Raw genomic sequence first — 17,672 nt, forward strand, 5'->3', positions numbered from 1 at the left:
TCAAAAATAGAACACATTGTCATATGGATTTCTTTATACAGTAATAACAATGGTTTCATTTGTCAGTTATTAGTGTAGGTTTTAAGGTGTATCATTTCTATGGTAGATCAGATCCATTACATAACTATATCTCTCAAGTGTATAGCAGCATGCTTAGGAGAATTCTTAAGAAGAAAAGCTGCTGGTTGAATAGAATAATAGAGTAATTGTTTGGACATCTTTTCCAAAAAAAACCCACAACCAGATATCTGTTTCAGCTGAGCACTTTCCATATCATTTATTGGAAAAATTATTTGAAACAATCAAACCACATATCCATTCTTTTGCATTAATTTTGTTGTGATAATTCATAATGTAAGGAATGATTTATACAAAATTAAATTTGTCGTTCTTTGACATGACAGTTTATAACTGAAATGTTAGCAGAGCTGTATCTGACAGTGAATTATACTGAAAAATTATATTGTGAAAAAAAGTGAAAATGTCTAGTATTCTTATCTGAGTACTGTAACACTTCACCTCTAATTAGAAAGGATGCATGTACTGGATATTTATGAAATTAAACCCATATGGTAATAATTTGACATTTCATTATATACTGCAATGACTATCATTTGCTTAGTATTTATAGACATTAAACTTTTTTAATGTGACAATCTTGTGGAGATGTCAGAAGTTCTGAAGGAGAAAACAGGATTTTGCTACTGGTTTCATTTGTTTACATTTCGAAGGGTCTCTGTTATGTGTTTATCTATAAATTTTAGTGAAAATGGAAATTGCATGAATGACAACACTGTATTGAGAACCAAATTCTGAGTAAATTGGACAGGCTAGTGGTATGTAAATCACTGTTCTGGCACATTGAACCCATTGCAGTCACATTTAGTATGTTCCAGGTGCTTCTTTTCAGCTTTCATTCTGCATGCACTTTCTGCATGCCTCCTTGGAGACAGGTGCAGTTCCTCTCTGTATCCACAGATGATCTGTGGAGCTCTAATTCTTAAATGATTTGAATTTTGCTTCTGAATCAGTTTTCTTAAAAGCTTCATCCTTATTAAAAAAATAAACCTGATGCCACCAGAACTGAAAATATTCTTGAGTTGCAAAACACCTTTTCATGCTCCCATAGTTTCCAACCAGGATTTTGCTTCTGTAGTCATGCGCACTTTTAGCTACATGTAGAAATGATATAATAAATTGTTACTAAGATTAAATGTAACTATAAGTATCTGAGAAACTTTAAACTGAAAATGTTTTGAAAGTTTACACTCTCTAAATGTGTGAAAGTGTGGTAACACATTGTCTCGGTTTTGGAGACAAATTTTAGGAGAAAACGCCCTGGAATGAGCGTTTCCTCTAAAGAGAAGGGCTCCAATAATCCCTTTTTGCCAATGAGAGGATTGAATACCAGTGGGTGAAAGTGAAAAAAAAAAAAAAAAGTAAAACTGTTTATTAACAAAGCAAGATACCCGCAAAGCACAGGGGGAAAAAAAAAAAAAATTGAACCTTACACCCCACCCCTACCTTGCCGCGTGGCCGAGAGGCAAAGATGGCGGCTGCCCTTCTTTGTCTCAGGGGACGGGAGGAACAGGAGTTCACGTAACCACTCGGGCAGAATAGATGGGAACCTTTCTAGCGTTAGTCTCTCCCTGGCACCAGGCGAAACTGGTGGGTTTTAGCGTCCTTTCTCGTGTTGGTTCAGCTTCTTCGAGGTCTCGGGTTCGGGCGGTCCCCTCGCCGGCTCCCCGGACGGGCCGAAAAGAAAAACAAGCCAAGCCGAAACAGTTCAAGGGAAAAAAAAAGCCAAAAACCAAAAAGCCACCGAAAGAATTCCCGGTACAACCTCCAGGCTAAGGGAAGGAAAAAACTTCTTGCTTCAACCTAGCAAAAAAGCTAATCCAACAAAAAAACCCAATGTAGGATCCTAATCCTCACCGCCGGAGCACCCGGAGAGAGTTTGAACCAAACCACGCAGAAGCCCAAGGCTCCTCGCCCCACCCCCCCCCGGGTCTATCTTAAAGATACAGCAGCCATTTCTGGGCATAAAGCAGGTGATTAGGGAATAAAGTATCATCATAAAATCACCCCAAGACACACATACAGCACAAATTTTAATTCAATGCATTAGTGAAGCTGTCATAACAAAAGCTAATTATGATTCTAGGATTTATTCCAAATTGGAAAACATTCCTCTTCAAACAACACTTTCATTCACACCTCCCACACATTCTCATGGCACCTGACTGTATTAAAATTGTGTTTTATTAAATGTAAAATCCAAATTTGGCATTCACTCCATCTTGTGAAGCAGATCATCAGTGCAGGAAACTCACTGCTCAACAACCTGGAAGGAGAAGTTTTACCAGCTACAGCAAACAGTTAATTTGTCTTAATATTTAGGAAGATACAATTATGTGTTATAAAACATTAGAACAAATTCTTGCTTGGAATAGTGAAGAAGGGGAAAGATCTAGTCTTAATTTTTAGACATAAGAAATAATAAAACTCAGTGTTGATTTTTGATTCCTACCTTTCTTTGTAGTGATCAGTCACAAAGTGACTCTAGTACTAAGGATTTTTGGATGAACATGCAAGCCATAACTGTCTACCTCAAGAAATTATCAGAGCACAATCCATCTGCATCCTATTATAATGTGGATGTTTTAAAGTATCAGGTAAACACTTTTCCCTTTGGAATTTTTAAAAGAACTCTGGCAGATTTCATATCTATATAGAAATTATAAGAATTGTTCTTTGCCTGTTTGCATGTAGATGAATTGTCATCTCTCATCTAAGCCAGTTCTGGGTACATCACTGTTTTCAGTGCCTGGGCTCTGCTAAGGCTGAGTGAATTCATGTTATGCCTTCGTGACATTCCATGTTCATTCATTACCTGTTTCAGCTTGCTCACACTTTGATCCAATTCATGTGTGCAAGCTTCAAACACTTTAACTATTTGTTAACGAAGTTAAGTTTTTCTTTAATTTAGGGGGTTTGGTGGGGGTTTGAGTTTGTAATTGTATTCTATTTGATTTTGTAATTGCATATTTTTTGAATGCTGTAACTAATCAATTGTAATATATGAGGATGCATAATGTTCTCACCTCTCACAATATAATGGAACAATTCATGCTGGGAACCACTTAGAGGCACATGAAGGACAAGAAAGTCATCAGGAGTAGTCAACATGACTTCACCAAGGGAAAGTCATGCTTGACCAATCTGATAACTGTCAATGATGAAATGACTGGCCTGGTAAATGAGGGGAGAGCAGTGGATATTGTCTACCTAGACTTCAGGAAGGCTTTTGGCACTCATCCTCATAGAGAAGCTGATAAAGTGTGAGCTAGATTAGCAGACAGCAAGGGGGGTTAAAAACTGGCTGAACAGCCAGGCCCAGAGGATGATGGTCAGTGTCATAAGGCCTAGTTGAAGACTAAAAAAAACTTATGAAAGCCAGAACAGTAAGAAGCCTCGTGGGCCAGAGGGAGTTAAACATTTTTTTAAATTATTTAAATAAAATTAAAAAAGCCAAAACAACAGGAATTACTTTAGGCTACAACAATCTTCAGAATTCTGAGATTAAGGGCACAGAGTTCAATCATTCTGTTGGTCATTTGTCAGGATTTAGAGTTATACTCATTACCATCTTTCCCTAATTCTGCCCAAAATAGGAATATTTTATGTAAGACCTTTTCAATGGTTTATTCTTTTACAGGTAGCTTCAAATGGCATCCAGTACACTCCCTTGAATCTTGCAACTTACTGGAAATGTAATGCTAGCACTACTGATGTGAGAGTGGATTATAAATATAATCCAGAGTCTATGAATGTGCCTAGTACGCTGTCTAATGTGCAGGTTGTGGTACCAGTAGATGGAGGAGTAACAAACATGCAATCACTTCCACCCGCAAAATGGTAATAGTAATGCTTTTCTTTTTATAATTTCAAATTCATTTCAGAGTATTCATTCGTGTCAGCCTGAAAAATGTCACCAGAAGAAACAGATAATTTTTTCTTCTTGATAAAATGCATGGTATCAGATGTCCTGGGTTGCAGTGTATTCTATTACCATCCTCATGAGCCGTTGAAATCAGGTGGGGCAGTGTTTCCTTGCCTCCTCCCCCCGGACTATCTTTCTGTTAATGGCCCATCATTGTCCTGCTGCATGACTCAGAGATAACTCCCTCTGGACCATCTTCTGTTAATGAGCCTAATCAATACTTGGCCTCATGACTCATTACCCCATTGTGAGATGCTCCACCCAAAGGGAGGAACCAAGCATTCCATCCTGGATATAATCTGGGACTCTGAACACCAGAGACAACCTTCCCACTGGATTTCCAGAGGACGGGAGCTACATAGCCACCACTGGACCTTGTGAGGAGGAGCAGACCCTTGTTCTACAGGATCGCTGCTTCGGGAGGACTGCAGCCCCCATTCTACCAGACTGCTACCACCACCCTGACTAACAGGGTGTCAGGTTGTATCCTGACTCTGTCAGTTTAACCCAGTGTTATCCGCCTTTATTTTTTCTTCCTCCCTCCTTTTGTTTCCCTATTAAATTGTTATTCTGACTTGGTGTCTCCCACTGGTTTGTTTTCAAACTAGTACATATTTTGGTGCCCAAGGTGGGGCTGGCTGCTGAGAAAAGGCAGAATTGCAATTTTGTATTGTAGAAGCCACCTACTCACTATGATGTTCAACATGCCTACATGGGTCTTGTACCTGGCTCTCTATATTTTTCCTCACATGGGGAACTCTCTGCCGATTGTAATGCTCCTGTGTAGACCAGGGTATAGTATAAAATTTGCTTTATTAGTCTATTATGCCTACTGCATGATAACCTCCGAGACAATGAACATAATTCGGAATATATACTCAACTTTGTCTGATTGTCCTACTCTAGGCTGGTACATATGGGGCCTCAACAGTCATACCCAGCCCCTGGGGGGAGGATTAAAGAATGGTTTTTTCCAGCCTTTCAGACCGGACACAGCAGTTTTTGAAAATATTGAGTTCCCTGTGGATGTTAAGGATGGCATAATCTTCTTGTCAGTTCTTTTCTCTTTTTTCTCTATGATCAGCACTGTGTACACCATGCTTAGGATCAGAGCTATGGCACAGCATCCTCAGGATGAGAGGGAAAAAAAGAGCCAACAAGCACAATGCCTACACAGATTGTCGCAAAGAAGAAAGGAACCAAAAGCATAGTGACAGCATCCATCTCTACTCAGACTGGGACAGAGGAGAAAGAACCCAGACACAAGACAACAGCGTCCATGTCTACGCAGACTGACACAGAGGAGAAAGGAACCAAAAGCACCGTCAGCATCTCCACACAAACTGTCACTGAACCAGAGCAGCCTAAACCGACTGCAGTTGCCCCCGTTCAGAAGAAGAAATCAAAAAGCAAATCAGTCCACATAGTGACTGACGAGGATGCAGCAGGACCTTCACACCCAGCAGAAGAGGCAGAGCCAGAGATCATCACTCGGTCGCTATCCCTGGGTGAGCTGTGCGACCTGCGGAGGGAATTCACCCGCCAGACAAATGAGTCCATCCTGACCTGGCTGTTCCGCATCTGGGACGCTGCAGCCAATGACACCATTCTGGATGGAAGTGAGGCCAGGCAGCTGGGATCTCTGTCCCGGGATGTGGTCATTGACCAGGGGATCAGGAGAACCCAAGAAACTCTCAGCCTCTGGCGGCGACTACTGACAAGCGTAAGGGATAGGTACCTTTGTAAAGAAGACCTCCAGGTGCACCAAGGAAAATGGAGCACAATGGAACAAGGTATCTGGTGCCTGAGGGAATTGGCTGTGCTGGAGATCATTTTCTCAGAAGACGAGAGATTTCCTAAGAGCCCAGATGGTGTCCAGTGCACGTCACAGATGTGGTTGAGGTTCGCACGCCTTGGACCAGAAATGTACTCCCGTTACTTGGCAACGCTGCAATGGAGGGAAGGGGAGGACCGGATGGGCGTCTTGGTCAACAAATTGAGAATTTACGAGGACACTGTCACAGCCCTATTTCTCACTCATGTCTCGTCCGTAGAAACAAGGCTGGTTGAGCAAGTCCAGAGCTTGATTGAAGAGGGCCATCAGAAACTGAAAAAGGAACTTAAGGAAGAGATTTACCACATCCCGCCAGAACCAACAAGAGTCTCTGCCATTAGGAGCCAGCGTTCCCCAACCAGGGAGAGAGGATACACCCCATGAGGTAATCTCTGGTTTTTCCTTCAGGAACATGGAGAAGACATGAGTAAGTGGCATGGAAAACCCACCTCCTCCTTAGCAGCCGGGGTACGTGAACTAAAAAGAGGGGCAACTACCACAAGAAGCGCATCTAGAGTCAACGCTGCTCCAGTTGCTCGTGCACAGAATTCCAGACGGTATAGGAATGATAATATGACTGATCCTCTTGAAGGGACCTCAGGAATGTATTCACCGGAAGGGAGCAACATGCACCATGACCAGGAATAGAGGGGCCCTGCCTCTAGCCAGGTAGAGGAAAGGGACAATCGAGTCTTTTGGACTGTGTGGATCCAATGGCCTGGCACATCTGACCCACAAAAATACACGGCTTTGGTTGACGCTGGCGCTCAATGTACTCTGATGCCATCAAGGTATGTGGGAGCAGAACCAATTTCTATTTCTGGGGTGACAGGAGGATCCCAGCAGCTGACTGTGCTGGAAACTGAAGTGAGTTTAACTGGGAACGAGTGGCAGAAATACTCCATTGTGACTGGCCCAGAGGCCCCATGCATCTTCGGCATAGACTATCTCAGAAATGGATATTTCAAAGACCCAAAAGGACATTGTTGGGCTTTTGGGATAGCTGCTGTGGAGACAGAAGATATCAGACAACTGAGTACATTGCCTGGTCTCTCTGATGACCCCTCTGGCGTGGGACTGCTAAGAGTTGAAGAACAACAGGTGCCAATCGCCACAGCAACAGTGCACCGTCGGCAATATCGCACCGACAGAGACTCTGTGGTTCCCATCCATGAGATGATTCGTAAACTGGAGAACCAAGGGGTGGTCAGCAAGGTCCGTTCACCTTTCAACAGCCCTATATGGCCAGTGCATAAGTTCAGTGGAGAATGGAGGCTGACGGTGGATTACCGTGGCCTGAATGAGGTCACGCCACCATTGAGCGCTGCCATGCCAGACATGTTGGAACTTCAGTACGAGCTGGAGTCCAAAGCAGAGAAGTGGTGCTCCACTACTGACATTGCCAATGCCTTCTTCTCCATTCCTTTGGCAGCAGAATGCAGGCCTCAGTTTGCTTTCACCTGGAAGGGTGTGCAATACACCTGGAACCGACTGCCCCAGGGGTGGAAACACAGTCCCACCATTTGCCATGGACTGATCCAGGCTGCACTAGAAAAGGGTGAGGCTCCAGAACATCTGCAATACATTGATGACATCATCGTGTGGGGAAACACAGCAAAGGAAGTATTTGAGAATGGAGAGAAAATCATCCAGATTCTCCTGGAAGCCGGCTTTGCCATCAAAAGGAGCAAAGTCAAGGGACCTGCCTGGGAGATCCAGTTCCTGGGAGTAAAGTGGCAAGATGGACAACGTCAGATTCCCACTGAGGTCATCAATAAGATCACAGCAATGTCTCCACCGACCAGCAAGAAGGAAACACAAGCTTTCCTAGGCACCATAGGTTTTTGGAGAATGCACATTCCCGAGTACAGCCAGATCATGAGCCCTCTCTACCTGGTTACCAGCAAGAAAAACGATTTCCACTGGGGCCCTGAACAGCGGCAAGCCTTCACCCAGATCAAGCAGGAAATTGCTCATGTGGTAGCCCTTGGCCCAGTCAGGACAGGACCAGAGGTGAAGAACGTGCTCTACTCTGCAGCCGGGAGCCATGGCCTGTCCTGGAGCCTCTGGCCGAAGGTGCCTGGTGAGACTTGGGGCCGACCACTGGGATTCTGGAGCCGAAGCTACAGAGGGTCTGAAGCCAACTACACTCCCACAGAGAAGGAAATCTTGGCAGCCTATGAAGGAGTTCAAGCTGCCTCAGAGGTAATCGGCACAGAGGCACAACTCCTCCTGGCACTCCGACTACCGGTGCTCTCTGACGCCATGCCCCCGTGGCCCCGCACATTCCCCACCTGCTGTGTCTGCCGCTGCACTCTCACAGAAGGCAAATGGAGAGGGAACACGCTCCCCCCTGGCTCCAGCCACTCGCTGCAACACGGCTCCATCTGATGCCGCATGGTGCGGGGTGGCATGAGCTTTTCTACGGTACCATTCGGTTCCCCTCCACGGTCAAACGGGTTGGGGGATGAGGGGCCATCTTCTGGTTCTCCTCCTATAGCCCCGACAGACTTACAGTTCGCTGGCGGTGCAGAAGGGGTCAGCACAGCTGCCGCGGTGGCACAAGCGTCTTTCTTTATCTGGTCTCTGGGTGCTGCATGCGCTATGAGCACCTTGCACATGGTCCTCCACGGACACAAAAGCTTTGTCAGCGCTGCGTCACCGCGTGTAACTCGGTCCCACAACGCGTCTCCTAAAGCATCCCATGTCCGAGGATCAAAAATATTGGTACTATCTAAAATTGAATCACAGTCTTTTGCCCAGAACAAGAGTCTGTTCAAATCTGTAGACTCAACTTTCTTGCCGTGTTTCTTTAAAATCCGTTCCAACGTCTCTGCAACGTTTTGTTCGTGGGATACACCATTCCCCATCTCCCCCATGGCTTGCCTACAACTTGCAGGGATTAATCACTAGTCAGCTGTCCTGCCTTTTTCAGCAGCACTTCAAGTCCCATGGGGCCCACCGACGGACGAGCAGTTAGGCATATAATAAGCTCCTCACACAGGGCACCATTTGTCGGTGATTGAGGCATGGACCCCGACCGGCAGGGAATCGGAATCGTTTATTCAAAGAAACAAGCTGGTTTTATACACTTTTCCAAGGCACAGTATTTCCTTACATGGTAATTCTCACTATGTGACCTATCCTGTGTTGCCACATCAGCAACACACTTTCTAAATGTCCTTCTATGGGGTGATCACGTGCTGTTCACCTGTCTGTCAGCTCCCAGCAGTCTCCTCTCTGTAAGGGTCTGCCGTGTGACACCTCCTCCCCCCAGGGTCTGGTGGAGACAAGCTTCTCTGTGCCGCCACATGCTCCTTTGTGCTGCCATGTGCCTCTGCAGGCATGTCCCACAGCCCACAGCTCAATTCTATCTTACCTCTCTCTACAATGTGTTAATTGGACAAGGTGGTAATACAATATCATTTTAAGTGGAAAAAATCCTGTCAAGACTGAATCTTTCTTGACTTGGTGTTTCAAGGGGGCAATACTTTTAACCAAATCACCTTAAGCTTATTCTGAGCAAGGGCAGGTTCAGTATCTTGCCTCCCCAACTTGACTAGAATTTTTGGTGAAGCCAGTGTCCCCCCTCCCTGCTCAGGCTTCTTCAACAAACCCCTCAGTAGTGAAACCTGAGTGAGGGCAGGAATGTCCGCTCAGAACACTTAGCGTTACCTAGAAAGACTCAAAACTTAGTGACAGTTTCATTTCAGATTCATCAGAGTAAGGGACCTGAGCCCCACGTATTCTTTCTTTTACCTAGGCAACTACCCAAGGCTGGAATTTTGAGCCTTGAAAGCTGACAAAAAAATACAGTCGTCCCAGGCAGCTCTAGTATGTGTCTCCTACTATATACTTGGTCTAGTGGTTTGGGTGGTAGAGTTCTGGGTCTTTTTAAGAATAAATGTTTTCTGATTCGACCTCCTGCAAGTAACCACTACCATCTATGTACTACTTGTGTGAGCATTTCACTCCTGCTGCACCAATGCCAAAGACAGTTTCAAACCTATCATCACTTCATGCTGCTCACAGCTTTAAGTTGTTGACTTTCCTTTGATGGAACAGCTGCGAAGTGCTGAAAGAGTTTAAATGCCCTGTGTCAGAGACTGAAATATTATAGTTTATGACTTAAACATTTTCTTGAAGGACTTTTAAAACTGTATTACAAAAGCTGCAAAGAAGACTGCCGAACCCTGAATGGGGCCCTGACTGAGGCCTTAAACCGCTCTCTGATGAAGATAAGATAAAGTAACAACTCGGGAATGGGGACATTTCACAAAGCACAGGCTTAACACCTCCAAAGGTGGAGACCACAGCCACAGGGCTATCAGCTGCCAGGCTCAAACAGACCCCCTACACCAAAGGGTGGAGGGAGGAGACGGTTTGGGTGTGTGTTGGAAACGGCTCTGGTCAGAGGCACAGTGACTGCCAATCCTCCACTGTGCAGAGGAGCCCAGCTAAGGGGTTCTCACCGGGGGGGGGGGGGGAAGTTTATCCACAGCAGAAGGGGGTGACATGGCCCATCACAGGGGCCCCCCTCAAAGGGGTCCCCAGACCCTGCACCAGAGCACCAGAGATGATGCAACAGACCCTCAGTGTTGCAAGGGACAGTGTCAAGCTAGCCACTGCAAGAGAGACACATGGGCATTCCCACCTGGCCCAAAACATATATTAATCCACGAGATTCTGTACTCTTTGGTGTGTGGTGTGGTGGCGTGTGGCGGCATGGTGTAGCGTGTGGCGGTGCGGCCATGGCGGCCACAGGGGACCCTCACCACCAGAAGACCAGATGGAGGAGAGCAACGAGACATCGTTGGGACCCTCGGATGGGTGATATGCTTCCACCTAACCCCTGTCACCTCTCCTTGTCCCCCCAACCCCCCATACACGCTTTCTTTCTTTCTTTCTTTCTTTCTTTCTTTCTTTCTTTCTTTTCTTTCTTTCTTTTCTTTCTTTCTTTCTTTCTTTCTTTCTTTCTTTCTTTCTTTCTTTCTTTCTTTCTTTCTTTCTTTTCTTTCTTTCTTTCTTTCTTTCTTTCTTTCTTTCTTTCTTTCTTTCTTTCTTTCTTTCTTTCTTTTTCTTTCTTTTCTCTTTCCTTCTCTCTGCCTCTCTACTATTAAATAAAATACACCCATTTTTTGGCATCAACATTTAACCTCGTTTGGTTTTAATCTCATTTCTGGGAATATTTTGAACCTTCTAAGTTCTTTCTGGTTTATGCACAGAGACATAGCTTTCTTTGCTTTTCTGGGTTTAAACTGGATCGTAACACCTGTCAGCTTGAAGACTATGGTTCTTGGTTCCTTTTGCTTTTCTTCCCCTTTACAGCATCAGAAGTTAGCTTAAACCCTGAGTCACTTCTGCCAACTTGTTTTACTAGAATGGAAATGGAATAAAATTCACACAGCCAGGAGTCTCGCATAGAGGAGATCAAACAGTATTGCTCCCCCTCATACCATCATCGTGAAGCATAAAAACCCAGCTTTCAAACTGCTTCCAGCATTTTTGGCCTGCCCTTACCTTTTGAGACCACAGAGGGTTTTGAGTTGTGAAGTGGAACCATAACCTGGGCATAGACCAGTGTTAACTGTATAAAAAGGTGCTATGTATGTCTGAGCTCTGCTGCAAGCTCAGGGGTAATGCAGGTACACCCTTCTGTTTTCCTTTTTGCTTTGTATAGTTTTCCACAAACTCACCTTAAAATGATGAAATATTTTTATAAACCTCCATTGAGAGATGTAGGTTATAGGCGCATGGTCTGTAAGGTACCAATGTAAATCTGGGAAAATAATATAAATAATTAAAATTCTGCAAATTGGTGCCTATAACTAACCTTCCATTGCCTTACAGGAATGCAGATCAGATGAAAGCTTATTGGAAAATATCTAGCATTTCAGAGAAGTCTGAGAATGGAGGCGTTGAACTCTTTTGTTTTCTTGTACAGACAACAGTAAAAAGGTGATCATTTTAGCCTCTGTCTTCATGCCTGTTGACACTTGCCATATCTTGTTTATCAGTTCACCTTCTTCTCAATGAAATTCTTCCTGAGAGATTCCATTAACAGTGAGATGTAAAAATATTAACTAATTATAAAAAGCAAAATAGTGAAGCCCCTTGAAAGCAGCTAGTGCCAGGAAATAATTACATTAGTGCTAGTTGGAAATGAGCAGTTATTGAAAGGGAAATACGTTTAATATCTGTGTTCTGATTTTCCACATGCTAACAATTGAGATAAAGTAGAAAGAGGTAAGTGGAAGAACTGGGGAAAAGAAATAAAAGATCCAAAAGTCCTGCACTGAGATAGACTCAACTATAGACAATTCTTCACCAACATTTTTATTATTTTTTGTCTTGACCATGTACAACTCCAGGAAAAAAAAAATCAATGTGCATCTGCTCAGAGTGGTAATTTATATCGCATTTTGTAAGGTACCAGTAGTTGTCGTCTGCCTTTCCCTGAGGTTCAGTTGATGTCACAGCCCTTGCAGCCATTGCAGATGCAATGGTTTTTTTGAAACACTTGAATATATGTTTCCATACTTACAGTGGAAATAATTTCCAATTTTTCCAAATTGTGACAGACCTACTGAAGAAATGGACTTTAATCCAAGAACAAACCATTGCATAAAACTATTTCATTCATCAATTCCTGCTTTTACCCTAGTAACATTTCAGTTACTAGCTTTCCTCCTTACTTAGCAGTTCCTACTGACTAGTTGTTTTAAATAAATAAAAATACTTGACTTTTGCTATTCCATTAATTAATTATCTAAATCTTTTTTCCCCAGCATATTTTTCAAGAACAAGAAAAGTCTTGTTTAAGAACTAGAAAAGGAGACCAACAATAATGTTGGGGGGTTTTATGTCTTGCACTGACTACAAAGGTGTACTTAAAGTAATTTTGAGCTATTGCTACTTTATAATGGCACTAAAGTGAATTTTGCCATTGTCTATGAAAAAGCAACTGGTTTTTGGGAAATGTATTTAATCAGACCTTGCATTTATTAGAAAAATAAGAATTGCTTTTCTCTTGCTAAATTACTGTTCAGCTGCATTTCTTCCAATGGCTTTGTTCGTGTGCATTCATCCAGGAAAATTGTGACAGCATTTAAATATTCTAATGTACTTTAAAATCTGCTAAAGAAAAGTACTACATACAAGATAAACCAGGAAGCATGAGTATAGGGAACAATCAGGTATTTAACGTAATAGGAAACTACCAGGCTGTCTGGTAGTTCTTCTACATTCTTCTATGAGTATAATCTTGTAGAAATGTGTTTTGCTTTCCTCTAAATCATTCGCTAGTCACTGTCTTAAACACAATATTGGAAGAAAAGAGTTGTACTCTCATATCTTCTGAAAATCTATATAGGACTGCCACTAGGAATAGGTCTTAAAGATCACCATGTTAGTTCTGCTCTTTACTACTAAAAATTTTGGGAGATTGCCTTGGTCTTGAAAAACAACCAGCCTTTCAGTTTTCTTATTTTTATAGGTTCTGGATCCCTCAGAGCAAAATTTGAACTTTCAGAAGGACCCAGTAAACCAGCAACACTTGCAGTGCAATTCATTAGCGAAGGAAGCACCCTTTCAGGAATAGATGTAGAGCTAGTAGGCACTGGCTATCGACTTTCCCTCCTTAAGAAGAGATTTGCCTCTGGTAAGGCACCGATATGCTTATATATTCAATTAATATGATATGTAGTGCTAAATTATACATAATGAAACTGTTAAATAAGTAATGCATAAATAATTATTTTTCCTCAAAAATGTGGCTGAAAACTGTTTTACTTTTTTTGTTTTCCATAGTTAGTCAAACTGCTTGCAGAAAAATACCGAAAAAATCTGTTTTATCTACTGATTGCAAAAAATCCTACCTTTATTTTTCAGGACGGTATATGGCAGACTGCTGATTAACATGTGGAAGTCATTGGATCAAAGGAGTGCAAGAAGCTTGCTCTGCCCTCTCTACTTTTCAAGCACTATTTTAACATGCATTAATTTTTTTTTAAATGTTGATCTACTCTGAAGTTTAACATCAGAACAGAAAATGCACTTTTAAAAGTAATTTTGCAAACTTTTTATTACTTTATAGTAGCACTGACATTAACATTGTCTGTAAATGATCATTAATAAATTTATAGTTGAAGTCAAAATAATAATCAATAGTTGGAATAAAAGTATGAAATTGTATGTTATTCTATAAACATTTAACCTAAAAATATGGGAAAGCAAGTAAGAAATATTTCAGCTTTCCATAAGCAATATTAATTTTTCAGATTCTTCAATTGCCAGTTTGAAAAGAAAGTCTCACATAGTTCTTCTATCCACTCGGGCCATAAAACCAGCTGAGTTAGAAAAGTATTTAAAAAAAGTAACTTACTGCCTGTCTATTGTATGTTATTATATAGGGTTTTTTTCCAAAGTGCAATGTGTTACAAAATTGCAAAAGACAGAAGGGATTTACTTCTGCAGTTAGGAAATTTTATGGGTGCTGTGATTGTTTGAATCAATGCTGTAGATTTAATTTATTTTTTTATGAATTGCATAACATTTGTGCCTTTAAAAAAACAACTGTGCATATCCACTTTCTTATTCACATGACTAAATTCCTTTTTCAAATTTTGGCTCTTCATCAAGAAAGCACAGTTTGTATAATACATACAACTTTATAAAAACTCCTTTGACTGGGATTTAGAAAGCAGATTTGCAAAACTGGAGATTATTTTAAAAGAGGTTTAAAATACTGGTTTACTTCCTCATGGGGTAGTTGCAATAAATGCAGCTGTAGTAAAGGGAGATGCATCATACAGGACTTTGAGATAGTAACTTGAATGTCACCAAAGATGAAAATCCTGAAAAATCACAGAAGATGGTAAAAGCAAAGAGCATTTCCTTTCACTTGGACTGCAAGCCTTTGGAATTTAAGTGCTTTGAGGGTTCTGTGATGTGAATGTAAACATAGTACTTTGGGAAGAAATGGCATTTTAGAAGGGTATTTTATAGCAGCAGGATGACAAGTACTGCCATTTCTATTAGTTTAATTTTTTATCTAAATCCACCAATTTTAGTATTTGTATTGGCATCTAATCTGCTTGCCACCACCTTAGCAGAGGGAAGTGACACAGTAGTGTTTTTTAAAGCAAGTCACTAATTTAGAAAATCTTTAATGCATGTTTATTATCAAGTGGGGTTTTTTTAATGATGAAATCAAAACTATTGGGGCAAAATAATTCAATAACATACAAGTAGGAATTTTACATCACCATTTTGAATACCAGTATATTTCAAATTTTATATTTAAACAATAAAACTTGCTTCAACTAATTTATGCAAAACCAGTAATGAATTGGACTGCTGAAACTTTACAATAAATTAAGCTGTGTAGAAGCTACATAAATTCTAATGTATACTACACACTTTTGCAGATAAGAGTTCCATTATTAGCATTAAGCACATACTGTACTGTAGATTTGATCAGAAGAGTATATTTGGCTCAACTTGCTAATCTTATTGAATGGTAAATTTCTAACTCATATAAAATGGTACAGCTGTTTTACTGAAATCTTGATTGTAATTTGCTTTGCAATCAAACAATGTTTAACATGACAATATTTTATTAATGAAACCCCAAAACTGTATTGCTGGTTTTAGTCAAGTATTATTTTCATTTCTTAGTTAAATAAAGCAGTTCTGTTTCAGCACTTTTAAACGAGGTGATTATACATATATTTGCATTGGGTACAAGTTACAACTTTGAAGCCATACAAGTTTATATAGACATTTTGTAAAGAAATTAAAAAACAAAGTAGAAATTACATGTGTCTGTCTGATAAGAAAACTATATGTAGCAAGCTGGTTCTTGCTTCTGTATACAGCGCTATCCTTTTTAGCTGCCTCCTAAGAAAATTAATTTGTAAACAAAGCTTTAAAAGATCTGATTTTCTATGGATTCTTAGTACATTATGATGAGTGGAAAAGACTCCACTACCAGAATAAGTAGTTAAGTAGGTATGTTTTATTCCAGCGCTGGGACGCATGGGGGATAGCTCCTCCAAAGCCATGCGTGCCGACAGCTGCTTTCAGCTTGGTATTTATTGGGTTACAAGTTCCATATTCATTAAGTTTCCCAATACGCCTATACATATTCATCGCCTAGCCCTGCCTAGCCTCGCTTCGTATTAAAATGAGCCCAAAAGTCATTTACATCCACGTTGCGCTTGCGCAGTGTTGTCTGGTGGTCGTGGGCAGGGGTCGCTGAGATGGGATAAGAGTCTTCCTCAGATGAAGTAAGGAGTCTTCCTCATCCTGAACTTTTCACCTTTCCTCCCTGCGCATGCTATTTATGCCCCTGGCCCGAGTCCAAACTTCAAGACTGGTTTGAGCTAGTTTTAGGTGAGAAACAGGGTCTCTGGTCTGAATCCTTTCTGCCTTATCAGTGGTCTCTTCCTGCCTTGGTATGCACAGTAAGAGCTGAGCAAGCTATATGCATTGTTTCTAACAAACCAAATCTTTTAACCCCTGCTTCTCCATCCCCCTGATTCAATTGGACTGTAAATTACAGCACACAAGTTTATCTTACAAAAGTTGTAAATACTTTGCATTTTTCATTAAAGAAATTTTGAAAAAATTTGCACCATAATAAACATGTAATGTACAATTTAAATACCATTTTATATTGCTTATACTTACAGTTAGTCCCAAAAAGCTTTAAGCAATAATAGAACAAAACTATGCCTGTACTGAACATTTTTAAGGTGTTAATTGATTAGTAAGTGATAAGTAGTAGAGCTAATCAAAACGAGAGACACAGACCTGTTGGAGCAGTTCCAGAGAATGGCCACAGGAATGATCAGAGGGCTGGAGCCCCTCTGCTATGAAGACAGGCTGAGAGATTTGTGGTTATTCAACCTGGAGAAGAGAAGGCTCTGGGGAGACCTTGCTGTGGCCTTTGAGTGCTTCAAGGGGGCTGTGCCGGTTTGGCCAAATTTAGAAATATATCCTCTGAGAGAAGGCAGGTTACAAACCACCCCTCCCCCACCAGGTTTGGGAAAAAAATATATTTTCCTCGAAGGAAAGTGAAAGAGATAAAACTATTTATTTAATGAATACACAGGAAAAGGATAATAATGCTAAATAGTACAATCTCTCGCTGTGGAGAAAAAACCTGGGAAAATGTTAGTCCTCCCTTTGGTCCTCCTCCTTCGAGCTGAGACGGGGTGGGCCCCCCTCCTTCAGGGGCCAGGGCCCTCAGTGGATGTGGGGTATGCCCAGACCCTGCCATGGAGATAAGGAGATTGCTTAACCTCCCAGCAGGACTCCCTGGAAAGGCAACCACTTCTCAGCTACGGCGAGAAGAAGACAGACCCAGAATCCTCTGGGAGACCCTATGCAGATCCTTTGTAACCCATTGGCCTTTACCCTCTGACACCCGCCCCCTGTATCCCTATAAAGCTAGCCCTCTGCCCCTGTGAGAGCGGAGAGAAGCCTGTCAATGGCCTCCCCTTCGCTGGCTATGGACTAATAAAGCTACCTAGTGCGGAACTGCTACACAGGTCTCTCGTCTCTCTCTCCCTGGTCTGGCCTGGAGACTGCCCTGCAGACCAAGAGCTGGAACCACGAGCTGAAAATCACTAAGATCTGATAGCTTCTCTGCACGGGCACTCCGGCTAGCAGCTGAGGGAAGACACCGGGACCCGGGAAGATGATCCTCTATGGGACCATCTCTCCAGACCGGTCACAGCTTCCTGGGTCAGAACTACTGACCCCAGCCAGCTGCCTTATTTTGGTGCCTGAACAAGCCATTGGACCCCGGACTTCTGACATACCCCCGGC

General features: G+C 42.0%; 1 protein-coding gene across 1 annotated transcript in view; it reads left to right on the forward strand.

Annotated features, from left to right (window-relative positions):
- The window catches only part of LOC309584592 (F-BAR domain only protein 2-like), a gene marked incomplete at both ends in the record, with an annotated part of 99,199 nt that overhangs the window by 69,893 nt on the left and 11,634 nt on the right, over positions 1-17,672 (forward strand). Inside the window, 4 exon segments of the mRNA XM_082300686.1 lie at positions 2,543-2,675; positions 3,719-3,918; positions 11,688-11,752; positions 13,333-13,497. Of these exon segments, the coding sequence (XP_082156812.1) occupies positions 2,543-2,675; positions 3,719-3,918; positions 11,688-11,752; positions 13,333-13,497 (563 nt within the window).

The sequence above is a fragment of the Coloeus monedula genome (genome assembly GCF_965178545.1).
Source record: "Coloeus monedula genome assembly, chromosome: W".
Lineage (NCBI taxonomy): Eukaryota > Metazoa > Chordata > Aves > Passeriformes > Corvidae > Coloeus > Coloeus monedula.